Genomic DNA, 15,214 nt, shown 5'->3' on the forward strand with positions numbered 1-15,214 from the left:
CTGGCTCACATCCTGATTATGTTTCTAGAGCTAAAGGAGGTAATTATTACCATCTCTTTTAATATAGTAGGAAAAACGCTCTCTACTGAGATTTTAACATTCTCCAAGCATTTGATTATATGTATTGCCACTTTTTCTTTAGCCACTTTTTCTTTAGGTAAACATCTAAAAACATGACAGTGTTCCATTGTTTTTGCAGGTTATGGTGACTTCAGCCACTGGAAGATGTTGGCAAAAAAAGAGTTAATCCACATTTTACTACTGATCCTAATTTCAGACTTTGCCCAATCGCAGGTCAATCCAGGTAAGAGCCCTTATTCTATTAAAACACAATTGTTTTGTGATTTTAAATTTCAACAGGTATGTATTTAAGTTGGCCACACTTATTTCAAACTGATAGGACAGTTTCTTTTACATCAACCAGCAAGTATATAGAATCAGGCTCTATAGGGTTGTATATAAACTGAATGGATTTGCTTAGATTTATCTTCCTACCACATAGTTGTTGGTAAGCCTAAATTCAATTGTGCAATCACATTCTAATGTGTGTAGTCAGCCTAAGTGCAAATGGATCCTGTTATTAAATGTGTAAACAGATACTATCACACGGTAACATGTGTAGTCTGAGTGCTGATGGATCCTTTTAATAAATGTGGAAATAGGTGCAATTACATTGTAATGTGCGTCATCAGCCTATGGCCCCTTTGAGAGGGATGCCATTTGTTCCAATCAGATCCCCTACCGATTGGAGCAGAACAAAACAGATGTTACTTTTGTGATAAAGGAAAAACCTGAGCTGTATGGACCCATTTTAGGTCTATGGGAGTCAGATGTAAGCAGGCATGTGTCCGTTTATATCAGATTACCTCCAATCCGTCATGATCAATTCCGCCAAAAGGGAATTTTATTACTTTTTTTATGGACCTAGATGTAAATGGACACAAGTCTGTTAGATTCGGCTGGCCAAAGAGTAACATTCTGCTTCTGATCAGATCCACCTGAAAAACTGGCAGGCTGACCTTACTGGACTGCCCATCTGAAAGGGGCCTAAATGCTGAAGTATCCTGTTATTAAATGTGGAAGCATGTGCCATCACCCACATCTTACTAGCTTTGATAAAAACAACATGCTAATTTCTTAATTGCAGCTGTATGTCGCTATCCATTGGGCATGACTGGAAGACAGATTCCGGATGAAGATATTACTGCTTCTAGTCAGTGGTCAGAATCTACTGCAGCTAAATATGGCAGGTATGTCTGTTACATGGGCAGAGACTTCTACAAAGAAAGGATAGTCCCTTAAAGTGATATTAAAGTCAGAATGCTTTAAGCTATTTCATATGCTGATTAAATCACTTACAATGGATGCTGCTCCTTGATGTTTAAAAGTTTTAGCTTCCTGCAGAATCAACTGGTCTCCAGAGCGCTGGCCCTGAAATCTGGTTTTAGGATGGCTTCTTTCCTTTGCAGGGTCCAGTAGAGCCACCCTTCTGTGTACTAGTAAGTTGTGTGTGTTCCCACAGACACAGAGACACAGCAAGGCAAGCTACTTCCCTGCTTCCTGTTCCCCGCTTCTTCCTCTTCCCGTCTACAGGCTGGTCCCTTGTGATCTTTTACTGGACAGGAAGTTTAGGGAAGCTGAGATAAGAGCATTGGAGCCAGCTGCTTGGAAACATGATGTAAGTGCTCAGGCAAAAGTTTTAGGAGATAGTTTGCCGACCAATGTACAGTATATTTACTTGATCTGAATTTATCACAGTTTAATACGACTTTAAATATGTAAATATTAGGGATGTCCTGATACCACGTTTTCAAGACCAAGTACATGTACTTGCCCTCATGTACTTGCCGATACCAATTACCGATACTTTTTCTTAAAGGGACATGTGAAATTTTTTCCTAAAACAATACAGACTAATGATTTTATGGCAGTTTCTCACAATACTTCATGCAGACCTCAATACAGATCTTATCAGGCTGCGTACAGATCTCATCAGGCTGCGTGTACAGATCTCACCAGGCTGCGTACAGAGCTTACCAGGCTGCGTTCAGATGTTACCAGGCTGTGTGATGCTTCCAGATCTCACCAGGATGCATCCAGATCACACCAGGCAGTGTCCAGATCTCACCAGGGCTGCGTCCTGATCTCCCCAGGGCTGCGTCCAGGTCTTACCAGGGCTACGTCCAGATCCTACCAGGGCTGCGTCCAGATCTTACCAGGGCTGCCTTCAGATGTCACCAGGCTGTGTTCAGATCTCACCAGGGCTGTGTCTAGATGTCACCAGGCTGCGTCCAGATGTCACCAGGCTGCGTCCAGATGTTACCAGGGCTGCATCCAGATGTCACCATGCTACATTCAGATGTCACCAGGCTGAGTCTAGATCTCACCAAGCTGCATCCAGATCTCACCAGGCTGCGTCCAGTTGCCTCCAGGCTGCATCCAGATGTCACCAGGCTGCGTCCAGATTTCACCAGGGCTGCGTCCAAATGTCACCAGGGCTGCGTCCAGATGTCACCAGGCTGCGTCCAGATGTCACCAGCTGCATCCAGATGTCACCAGGCTGCCAATGAGTCTCTCCAGGACTGTGTATAGATGTCACCAGGGCTGCCTATTGGGTCTCTCCAGCGCTGCTGACAGGTGCTGTGCTGAGCCCATGTAGTGAGATGAACAGAGCGGGTGTTGGTCATGTGCCTGCTCCGAGGCTGTATCTGTGGTGTGGGGCTGCCTCAAGCAGTGCCTGCACCAGGAATCAGGAGGAGGAGACATGTGACCTGGCAGGCAGTGTCAAAGACAGCTACTGCCAGATCCCCGGAAGGATGCTTCCGGACCCCACAAGCACGGAATCTGAGGCAGCCAATCCGATTAAAAAATTTAAAAGGCCAGTATTGTCCTTCAGCATCGGGGCATTTTCATGAGTACAAAGACTTGTGAAACTGCCCTGTATCGGCTCAATACCGATACTAGTATCGGTATCAGGACATCCCTAGTAAATATGTTTCTGCTAGTTATTTTTTTTAATAAAAATAAAATGCAGTACAAAGGAATCACAATAGACAAAAGAACGTTGCAGAAAAAAACAAGCACATTTCCCTGGATACAAAGAAGGTATCTATAACACAATAAAACAGCAAGTTAGAACAATGCATCCATAGCTATGCCATTGGTGAAAGCAAATATTGAATGCGTAAGAAGTTTTCCTTTAATGCTCAAACAAGTATCATAGAGGGGAATTTATCAAAACTGGGGCAGAAAGAATCCAGTTTTGTCAACCAATCAGCTTCTCTGTTTCATTTGAAAAGCTTAACTGAACAAATTAAAAGAGAAGCTGATTGGTTACTATGGGGAACTGCTACAGATTCTTCCTCTGCTCCAGTTTTGATAAATTCCCCAATAATGTTTAAAGCAAGAGAGCTGAGGGAAGGGAGGAAAGGGTAAAACCAGCTTTAAGAGTAGGCGGGGTAAGAACAATCTGAGTAAGATGGTCTCAATCTGGCAAATAATTCACATGTCAGTATGGTACATGTGAAATATGGGATCAAGTACCTGGCATCGCTATGAAATTTTTCAAAGAAAGGAACATAAATATTTTCATAGTAGTGTCAGGAGAGGTGCTGTACTAATTTCTTGTAAACAATTGGCCTTAGCAAAAAGAAATTTAAATTGGGCATGGGTATTGAGTATATATACTACAGATTGAAATGAGGAGACTTCCTTTTGCTTTCAAAGCCTTGCTAGTGATAACCCTGCTGCATTGAGGTTATGATTCAAAAAGGTATGGGAGGCATTGAGGTTATGATTCAAAAAGGTATGGGATTCGGGGGCCAAGCCTCAACCCTGACTCCTAGGACTGGCACCTGCAAAATGTGCGTGGCTGAGGAGATAAACCTAAACACCTCAGACCAAAAGGATTTGAGTTTCTCACAGGACCTCCAGATATGACATAAAAAAAGAGAGTCTACAAGTCCACAGTTACTCAGACACAATGGAGAAGTAGATGGGAAGATATTTGTGAGTCTCTAAAGGGTATAACATCATTTGTGAAGATGTTTTTGTGAAGTGATTTCCAGTGGTTTATATATTTAGAGGCCAGGTTACAGTGTAATACCACTGCTGAGTGGCTAGTATAAAGCTCAGATCTGTCTCCCACCAGCCTCACACAAGTTCATGGATGGTAACTTACCTGAGGAGTGTAAGCCAGGCATTGCCAGTCCTCTAGGACACTCTCAGCAGCAAAGATTTTACTCCTGGTGCTCCAACCAGGCAAAACAAATTCTTCTAGGCCTCAAGCCTAGGCCTTTCTCCTGGTAAAAGCCTTCATAAATTGAAACTGGGCAAACCCAGCTTATGTCAGGGCCCATACATATAGTTAGTTAAAGTAGATTTAAACCCAACCACTTTAGCATGATAATGTAACTTGGAATGCATATTTTTATTTTTATTACTATCTTTCATGACCATAACAGCTGGTGATACTGATATAAAGGTCCTTGTTTGGGCACTTTGTGTTTTGGTGTGACAACATTCTGCCCTTGTCTCCCGCAATCTCCTGCCTGAAAATCACCTAGTCACATGTTCTTTCAGAAAAAATAAGCTTCTGTATGCTGTTCATTGCCCAGGCATATTCCACTGTTTTCACCATTTAAAGCAGATCTTCCATGAAAATGGAAGGTCCACTCTATTAAAAGTTCTCCCTCCTTTGGATGGGCCAAAGTCTAATCACCTGCAATGGCAATTTTAACAAAAGCTGTTACTCCTGCTTCCAAAGGGCACATGTGGTGTCCCTTGCCTCCCCACAACCTCCTGGGATAGCTGGGAAATCGCATGAGAATGTACTCCAGACCATTGCAAGTGTGTATTCTTGTGGGTTTTTAAGTGCCCAGCTATCCCAAGATCCAGCAGTTAGGCAAAGTGATATCACCCACTCCTCCTAGAAGTGTTGAAAGTCAGGGCAAAGGTAGGATTTTTTTCTTTTTTAACTTTGATTGGGTGCTTTCAATAGAGCCGAGCTACCATTTTCATGGAAGACCCTCCTAACTTAGTTGACTTAAGTTTAAAGAACTAGCTGTGCATTATGTTTACTATGCTATGGCAACATTAAGCTGCCACAAACCCATGGCAGCACCATACCAAACCTCATCCCTTCTCCCTAGTTACTTGATGTCTCTTGATAATATTGCACAGTACTGGTCTTAGGTTTGTGATCCAGAATATGAGTCAAAGATGCCCAAGCTCAAATATACAGGCTCAAATATAGTCACTATAATAATGACAACAGTATGGGTTTATCTTTTCAATGAATTCCAAGTATATTCTAGTCCTGCACAAATTATTTTTGACAAATATTGTTGCTTTTAAGTTTTACCATAAAACTGAGTGCTGGGTTGCAGTGGGGCGGATCCCACTGACGCTGTCCTCAGTTGCACGAGTTAGAAGAAGGAACGTACTGAACATCGCCGGCTGGATTTTAAAGTTTTAAATGGAAGTCTTTACTATTTTTAATAAAGCTTTTTGTACTGACTACACAATGACGAATTCCATTTTTTGATTTGGGATTATGTATGTAAATACGGAGGTTTCGATCACCAGAGAGACTGTGAACGAATACTAGGGAGATTACAGTACTCAGCCGCATGAGACCAGGTCTTTACCTGATAAGCAAAATATGCTGACTGTCTTTCACAGTCAACAGCTCTGCTGAGTGTATTACCTTTGGGGGTTTGTTCTAAGCAGAAGGAGAGTATCGCCAGTTTACAGCACAAGATTGATTTGATACACTGTGTTTTGAGCCTTATGCATTGGACTTTGAAAGATTTGCATTGCTGTCACTGATTACAAGCACTTTGTATCTTTGTGTATAATTAATTTATCATACAGAGATCATTAGAAATTTTATATTTCATGTCACTCTATGCACTTTATGCACTGGCACTATTAGACTGTTTAATAGGTGTGTAAAGCAACAATCTATTTATAGTTATATATATTTTTCAGCACAATGATATTTGTTTTCTACACAATTTTATGGAAAAGGAATTTAGCGCTGTGCAACTATTTGATACTATTTAATAGCTTTATGCTTTGAGCATAGCAGCTTTAGACCTGCCCAAGTATCCAGAGCTTGGAATAGTTGTATATTATTTGCAGAGTAGGTTCCCTCACCTGCATTTCAATCTGCAACTATAATGCTAGGGCTGCTTTTCTTATGGTCTACAATAAAACAAATGTATGCAAAGCTTATAATACTCCTATTAATATATTTATAATTGTGTTAGTACTTCAAAAATGCAATCAAACCATTATAGAAGTTATTAGAGATCTATAATTATATGTTTAATGTAAGTGTAAATATATATGAAGTCTGAGATTTATTGTCAAACAGGTTGGATTTAGAAGAAGGAGATGGGGCATGGTGCCCTGAGTTACCGGTAGATCCAGAAGAACTGACTGAGTTTCTGCAGATTGATTTGCGGGTCCTTCATTTCATAACCTTGGTAGGCACTCAAGGTCGACATGCAGGAGGACATGGCAATGAGTTTGCTCAGATGTTTAAAATAAACTACAGCAGAGATGGCACTCGTTGGATCTCCTGGAAAAATCGTCATGGCAGTCAGGTACAAACACAGATAAACAGTTGTACAATTGCAGCTTTTTAAAAGGGTAAACCAACACCAGCAATAGTGATTATCTTGTAGTAATGGTCTTGGCAGATGCAGAGATGTGCTAGACTGAGAAACGCGGTGCTGGCTGGTGCTTCAATCCCATTTGCTGGCAACACACAGTCAATGTTTACCACTAATGTGTAACATAAGAGTTTTTCTGAATTTGTGATGATACTGTCCTACCTTCTGGAGAGTGGCTACTTTTGCTTCCCATGATCCCTGTGTGTGTTGTAAAGTAACCACTGCTCAAAGCTCACTCCCGTAATGGACTACAATCGCATGTTTAGTTTACTAATTTGTATTGAGATTGCAGTCTATGACAGGAGGGGGCTTGGAGTGGTGGCTACTTTACAACACACACAGCGACCATGGGGAACAAGAGTAGCCCCTGTCTACAACAGTGGTTCTCAACCTTTCTAGGGTCGGGACCCCTTGGTAACATTTGCCAAGTTGTGGTAACCCCAACGGTAAAATTATTATTTTTTATTAGGGATGTACCGATACCGGTTTTTCGTTATCGAACAGTGGCTACTTTACAACACACACACAGGGATCATGGGGAACAAAAGAAGCCACCCTCCAGAAGGAAGAACAGTGTCAGCACTATGCCTACGTCTTGTTAATACAAGTTGAAAATTTAGGGAGCAACAAGCATTGCTGTCCTTTCAGCTATGTTTACAGACTAAACTAATGCCTGTGAAGATTCACAATGAGAATCACATTAGTCTGCAGCAGGTGCTTCAGTGCATAGCAGTGGAGAGCTTTTCCTGCAATTTTTATTTTCTTTTGCTTCTGGAGGAAGAAACAGTAAAGTATAGAGAATACTGTATAAGGGATTAATATGTACAAAGACCTGTAAGAGTAAATGGGCCTAAATGTTGGATCAAAATGTGTTCCATGGTCAATGTTTGCTGTTTATTTTTACAAATTATCTCAAATTGGGGGCAAGGAAAGCTGAAATTAAAATTAAAAAGTCAGGCTTAGGTCAATGATGTTGTAAGAGTGTGCTCACACCATAATTTAATGCCATTTGGAAGAGGGATATGGTACAGAGAGGAGCCAAGCTGAATGCCACGTTCATTCCTGATCTGATCTTGATCTGATTAAGCTAAAGCACAGGGAGATTTTTCTGAGTGCCTCAGAGGCAAGTTGATTTTAATGCCAGTGACAAATCAGGTGGAGCACCCTTTTAAATGATTTCAGGAAGGGCTGAGTAAAGAGAAATGTCTGCCTAAGGGCTTGTAATAATTTGTCTGGAAACTGTTGGCAGTCTGGGGCAAAGTTTGCAAACAGTTGTGATTTCTGACAACTGTTGGTTAATAAAGAGGTTCAAGCTGCTCAAGGCACATTTCCCATCATCTGTGTGCTTCTTAGACACTAAAGAATACTGAAACCTAGTGGATTTTCTTTGGGTTGTATAGTGGGCTTTCATTTCACATTATTAAATGTGAAAAATATTTCTAATAATAACTCTAATAATTAAAAAAAAATATTTATTAACTAATAAATACATTTTTTGCTGTAAAAAATAAAGTTATATAGTCAACCGGCGTCAATCATCTAAGACAGGATTAGTATTGGACAACACCCTAAAACTACTTTTTATTACTTTTTCCCTTAAAATTAGGGATGCACCGATACCGATACTAGTATCAGTGCCGATGCTGAGTATTTGGGTGAGTACTCGTACTTGCCCAAATGCTCCAATGCCTAGCCCGATACTTCCTGATTGGCCAGGAAGCCGACTCCATCCTCAAGTGACGAGGGAGCATGGAGTTGGCTTCCCAGCCAATCAGGAAGCCGGGCACCATGTAAAGATACGGCTCCCGGCTTTCTGATTGGCCAGGAAGCCGACTCCATCCTCAAGTGACGAGGGAGCATGGAGTTGGCTTCCCAGCCAATCAGGAAGCCGGGCACCATGTAAAGATACGGCTCCCGGCTTTCTGATTGGCCGGGAAGCCGGCTTCATGTTCTCTCGACACCTCATAACGGAGGAGAATGGAGTGGGCTTCCTGGCCAATCAGAAAGCCGGGCATCCCGTCATTACACAGCGCCTGGCTTCCTTAATTGGCTGGAAAGCCGGCTCCATGCTTTCTCATCACCTAGTGATGAAAAGCATGGGGACGGCTTCCCTGCTAATCGGGAAGCCGGGTGGCAAATCTTTACACGCCGCCTGGCTTCCCAGCTAATCAGGAAGCCAGGTGGTGAGTTATTACACGCCACCTGGCTTCCTTAATGGGACTTCCGATATCGGTATTCGGTATCGGCGAGTACCAGAAAAAAAATATCGGTACTCGATACCGAAATACCGGTATCGGTGCATCCCTACTTAAAATGAACAGTACATTTGGATGACATATTATTCCTGCTTGTAATCATTGTTTAGCACTGCATTCCATTTTTTCACTTACAATTTTATCAAGCATTTTTTAGCTTGCATAAATAGGTTAAGAAAAGTCACAAGTTCAACAAATAAAATAAATAAAAGAAGCAAACAGAACCTTGAAGCCACAGCTATCAACTTTGTATGATAATTACAAAAGTACTTTATCTCAGTTTAATGAACTTGAGTAAATTAAGGCCACAGTATCAGTCAAGAATAGAAAGGGCATCCTTCAAATGCATCCATGCTGCACATACTGTACTAAAGTGTATCTGCAGCCAAAACCTTTTTTAGTTTTAAACAGAGTAGGATATAGTTAAGCCCTCTATCTTTTTATTTATTTATTGTTCCCCACAGGGGAGATTTCTTTCACTTCCACTTTTACAGTCCTCCCAATTTGTGGTATGTTCCTAAAAAAGTGGTAGAACTGGTCTCCTGTGCCCTAAGAAGCTTGTGTTAACACACTGCAGTGTTGGAATGTTCATTAGATAGTATAAACCCTTTGAAAAAAATAAGAGAGTCAAAACTGTTCAGGAGGGAACTGTAGAAAATCAATATTAGCAACATCCATGGTTTTGGAGAAAAAAAAAGAATTTTCCTTTTTTTTTAAACTATTGTACTTAACTGTTTATGTCTTATTACTAAAGCTCCACGTTTTTGAGATAACGTATCCAAATTTCTTATTCTAGGCACACTATTTGTATTGAATTGTTCAACATTTACAGTTAATCCAAATGGTACGGGTTTACAAAGATCCACAAACAGTGCATGCATATATGTACCCGCCATATAGAAATACTGTTTTACCAGTTTAGTGTAATATGTTCTGTATTTTAAGCTAATGCTACTGATTCAGTTTAATATATATTTATTTACAGAGCAAAATATTAAAAATTATTTATGTTCATATGTATAGCTATTATATTAATGAAATACACTGTTATGTCCCTATCTTCTTAACTTCAGGTTCTCATTAAATCAATTATTTTTACAGGTTCTTGAAGGAAATGTCAACCCTTATGACATAGTCTTAAAAGATCTGGAGCCACCAATTATTGCCAGGTTTCTACGTTTCATCCCAGTTACTGATCATTCTATGAATGTGTGTTTACGAGTGGAGCTATATGGCTGTGTCTGGCTAGGTAAGAGTCAGTGCCAAAAAACAGCACCTTTGCTATTATAATAATAGTACCTTTGCAAATGTGCTATTATTATAATATTTTAATAGCTATTTTTAGTTAGTTGCCAAAAAGAAAACTTGAAAAAAGAAATTTAATATCAGGTTCCTACCCAAAAAACCTACAGAGTAACTTTATATTGTGTGATTATAAATACTTTTTTCTATTTTTTATGATAGTTTGTATCTACTGTTTAAAGTAAAACTGTTTAGACTGGTGGAAAAAAATAAAGTAAGGCTTTGTGTACACAGGCGTTATTTTCCTGCATTTTACATGTGTTTGAAACGCACACCAAACGCAAATCAGCAGATTCTCCTTTATATACTATATAATAGTATGGTGTAGAGGCCTGAAAGATTTAAAGGTGCCATTTTTCAAAATAACAGTGTCACTTTTCCTTGACGGAAAGTGCAGAGGGTGTAGAAGCAAGTGATGTGGCTCAAATTATTTTGTTGTATTAGAGTTCAAGAAGAACTTCGGGCAGAATTATGCTTATCCCTTGCAGTGGGGATACCCCAGGACTTCAAAGATTACATGATCATTTTCGTCTAGGCATGAAAATAAAAAAAGTTATACTCACCTGATTCTTGGAAATGGCTGGCTAGTTAGACTGATCCCTGCAGCCTCACGTCCTCTCTGCTTAGGCGGTCTAAGGTCCTGTGAGTCATTATGTCCCATACAGTATATAGGATGTAGGGATGTCGGGGGGCATTCCATCGCTGGAGTGAAAGATGAGTCAGGCTGCAGGAAACGGTCTCATTATGTCCCATACAGCATATAGGATGTAGGGATGTCGAGGGGCATTCCATCACTGGAGTGAAAGATAAGTCAGGCTCCAAGGACCAGTCTCACAGCCAGCCGGCTCCAAGTTTCAGGTGCGTATAACTTTGTTGTTTTCATCCCTAGATGAACATGAGCACTTAACCCTTGCAGTGCAGGGATAGCCCCACTGCAAGGGTTAATAATAATTTTGCCCAGGGCTCTCCTTTAAAGCCACGCTTCTTTAAAGCAAAGCCAATATTTTGAAAACCTTGGTGATGGACGCCAGCAGAGAGGCGGGGACGTTCACTCGGCGGGATGAGGTATGCCACCGGGTCCCCTCCTCTCTCCTGACACTGTCGGGCTCTCGGTCCGTGACCTGACTTTTCATAGGGGGTGACACCAAAAATGACTGTTAGTAACAGATTAAAATCAAAATATGTGGACTCTTTTTCTTGGCTAGATGGACTGGTCTCTTACAATGCCCCAGCTGGTCAGCAATTTCTTCTATATGATGGCCAGATGGTTAACCTGAATGATACTATATATGATGGAGCAGTTGGATACAGGTAAATTAACTTTTCTTTAAGCATATTCTATAATTTAGTTAGAAAATTATGTTCCAAATTCTACATAATGTAGCCACAGACCGATTAAAGTATGGTGGGATAGAGTTTTATTAGGTCACTGTTTGCTATCTTTAATTTTATTAGACCCCAATAGCCCTTGCTGCTTTCTTCATAAGGGAAAGTAAAAGAAAAATTCAACAGGGAGAAGAATACTACCTTGTAATGGCTGTAGAAGGTGGCTGGAACTTGGATTTCAAGTGTAGCCACCTTGCTTCTAGTCCAAAAAGAAGAAGCCAGCAGGTGATTCCACCAAATAACATGTGACCAAAGCCAAAATATACATTTTGTATAACTACAGTAGATAGGTAGCTGAGAAATGCTCTGTGAATCAGTAGTTCGTGAACTTCACAGATGGGGAAACAAGCAGAAAAGGAAAAGTCTTGATGTGGGACTGTAATGAAGCACATTTTTTGTGATGTCTGAAAAAAGTTATAGTGAGCTGCTTCTACCCACTCCTATTAAAGATGAGGAATGCTAGCATTTGACTTGAGGTTTATCATGTTATACTGAAAGATAAAAGACTCAATCTCAGCTTAATACATAATATAGTGTGGGAACAATTCACACACAATAATCTTCATGGTTTTATGCAACTAGTAAGGCAGCTATAGTTGTAAATTGACTTGTTGAGTTAATCCCCAGTGGAAGAAAACAAAATATGTGCTACAGTCTGTTAATAGAAATAACACAGAAATGTAAGGGTCTATTCACTAAGCTGCCTAGCCAGCCGAGTGAATGACCGACCTATGTGAAGTGAGCCGAACACTGTTCGGCTATTAACTTCAGGCTGGTACGGCTGATTTAAGCCGTATATCAGCTGAAATCAGCCGTACATCGGCTTGCTGGGGCTCAGCATGTTCGGCTGACCCGAAGTGCAGAAGGAGTTCGACTCAGCCGATTATGGAGCACCCCCATCAGTGGTTGTGTCCCCTTGGAAAATTTCCTCTATTCCTTTTCTGGTGGCAACTTACAATTTTGGGTTAACCCTCACTTTTATTCCCAGTGACATTGATGATGAAGACAAATAGACAGAGCGAACATCCATAACAGTGGTTATAAGCTTGAACTGACAAGTGGAAGCAGTAGCCACGACAGATCCAAAAGCTATTGAAAATCATACTCTTAAAAAAAAAAAAGCTAAAATCCTTAACTTTTCAACACTTTCAAATTGGCCAATGGCAATCACAGTTAAGTAGTATAGTTTGTGAGCTTCTTTACCAATACCAGTACCACACAGAAAACACTTGAAAAATACAGACTTCAGGTATGTGTTTGATAGAATTTGGCTAGCCTCAGGACAGTACGCAGGCAACATAAACAGGCGGCACTTACAAAGAGCTCTGCGATGTTGGCCGACAGCAACATTGCGTTCTTCAGCTTCTGCTTGCAATGTATCAGCCATGGTAAAAGTTCCAGCCATTTGGGTACCACATTCACACATGACTATGCACCAAAGAGCTCAGTGGAAGAAGCACTTCAAGGACACAGGTTCAGCAGCAAGAGGCAGGCGCTCCCCCTCCTCAAGGGCACACAGCAGCAACTTTTTTTACAATGTTACTAATGCACCCTTTTTCTCCTCCTCTTCAAGCGGACAAAAGCATACTTTATTTTTTTGGCCAAGTTCTTTGAGCTGCAACCCTAATGTAGCAGTAAGTTCCTGGCCCTTTTTCGCCTCATCAAGGGTGCATAGTAGCCATTTTTTGGGCCTGCCTCAAGAAGACAGAGCAGCCACTTTTTTTTACTGTGCTGCTTATTAGCCTTTTGCCACCTCCTCCTCAAGGGTGCAAAGCAGCCACTTTTTACTGTGCTACTCATGCTCCCTTTTACTCTTTCTCCACTTGAAGGGCGTAGAGCCACCACTTGCCTCTTTTGTACTTCTCCTGTGTCCTTTTCCTCTTTCTGCCCTATCCCTGCCATTTGGAGTTGGCAGAATTTTTTTGTTGGTCCACAGAACTCTGTAGTGCTGTTGCAGAAGTGGAAGAAAAACATTTCCCCAAATCACCCCTATGATAGCATCTTCATGGCAGCTTTGCTCAATAACCCATTTGCCCAGGAGGCTATTCACCAGCTGCCATTAGTTTCCACAGCAGGCCATTCTTGCCTTCCACCAGCATGTTAAATGCCATGAAACATAGAAGAAATACAAGGAGGAGAAGGGGTGGAGTGTTGGCACTGAGGAGGAGGGTTGAGGTGCTGCAATATGAAGGCTTGAGTTGCTAAAGGTGAGGAGGAGGAGGAATATTTTGGTTCTGCTGTTGAGTAGGACAAAGGTTAGGGTGCTCAAATTAGGAGAAAGAGGAATGGTGGTGCTGGTGTGAGGAAGTTTGGCTGGCTTCAAGGAGGACATTACATACATGGGAAAATTTTGAGGGATCTACTGCCATCATCCCAGAGGAAGCCAAAAATGAGGCACTTTGAGGAGGTGGTGCTAAAAAAAACAAAAAAAAAAACATAGAAAGTGATCATATTTGTTCTGTTTTTGTTTTGTTAATATGGTAGTATGATGGAAGGACTTGGCCAGCTGACAGATGGTGTTTCTGGTCTTGATGACTTCACTTTGACCCATGAGTATCACATGTGGCCTGGATATGACTACGTAGGGTGGAGCAATGAAAGCTTCTCCAATGGATACGTTGAAATCATGTTTGAATTTGACAGAATAAGAAATTTTACAACAATGAAGGTTTGTACAATCAAATTGTATTAATGCTTGAGAGAATTAAAACATACCAATGTATAAAACAACAATAATAGATTAATGAATATCTGTATCAAATTATAAAACTGTGTCAGTAAATGGCATTTATGTAGATATATGGGGGTTGATTCATTAAACAAAAATAAACTGTTCACTTTGCAAGGGAATTTGTACTTTGCAGGGGAAGCTCTGCTGACTCATCACCCAATCATGTGCAAGCAAAACCACAATTTTTTTTTACATTTTCCTTGAAAATTATTAGGTATTCTTTGCAAAGTGAAATTTCACCATATACACCAAGCTAAGGGGAAACAAGCCCTGCAAAGTGGAAATTCCTTTGTAATGTGAACAGCCTATTTGACTTCAGGAAATCAACCCCTGTGTCTCCTATAGTTTTTTGCTACTAGGGTGCTTAATATTAAAGGTAATTAATCATGCTGCTTCTACATCTATATAGCTTTCCAATGCAGTCTGTTTGTCATGTCACGTCACTCTCTTCCCAGCAGTGTTGCGCAAACATGCTTCCAGCACAAAAAAACAACAGATTTTACTGTTTTATATAGCCTGCTAACCTGTACATGCTGCACCATGCTTGCCCAGAACAGAATGGTTGGTTCGCTGTGGGGTTCTTGTTGGAACTTGTACACTTACTCAGTTTTCTCACTAGTACAACAGTCTACTCACATAAACACAGTGAATACAATATTACACATCCAGATACCTTAAAGACCAATACCTTGGCATCCTTGTGATGCTGCATCTGGCCTACCACAGCTCTATACAGAGAGCAGACGAATCATGTGACCACTGATCAGAAATTCCCCCCTTTGCCTGTACCTTGTGTGCCCAAGTACACAAGTACAAGTACTGATACATTTTTGTTTATTGTCATATGACAGTCTTTCTAA

The 15,214-nt window shown here is 40.8% G+C and overlaps 1 protein-coding gene across 1 annotated transcript in view; it reads left to right on the plus strand.

Moving 5' to 3' along the window:
• The window catches only part of DDR2 (discoidin domain receptor tyrosine kinase 2), an 81,025-nt gene that overhangs the window by 21,292 nt on the left and 44,519 nt on the right, over positions 1-15,214 (plus strand). The window contains exons 2-7 of the mRNA XM_018573280.1: positions 200-304; positions 1,148-1,250; positions 6,380-6,611; positions 10,037-10,184; positions 11,443-11,548; positions 14,108-14,291. Of these exons, the coding sequence (XP_018428782.1) occupies positions 200-304; positions 1,148-1,250; positions 6,380-6,611; positions 10,037-10,184; positions 11,443-11,548; positions 14,108-14,291 (878 nt within the window). The remainder of the gene's footprint in view (positions 1-199; positions 305-1,147; positions 1,251-6,379; positions 6,612-10,036; positions 10,185-11,442; positions 11,549-14,107; positions 14,292-15,214) is intronic.

The sequence above is a fragment of the Nanorana parkeri genome, unplaced genomic scaffold, assembly GCF_000935625.1.
Source record: "Nanorana parkeri isolate BGI_ZX_2015 unplaced genomic scaffold, ASM93562v1 scaffold2313, whole genome shotgun sequence".
Lineage (NCBI taxonomy): Eukaryota > Metazoa > Chordata > Amphibia > Anura > Dicroglossidae > Nanorana > Nanorana parkeri.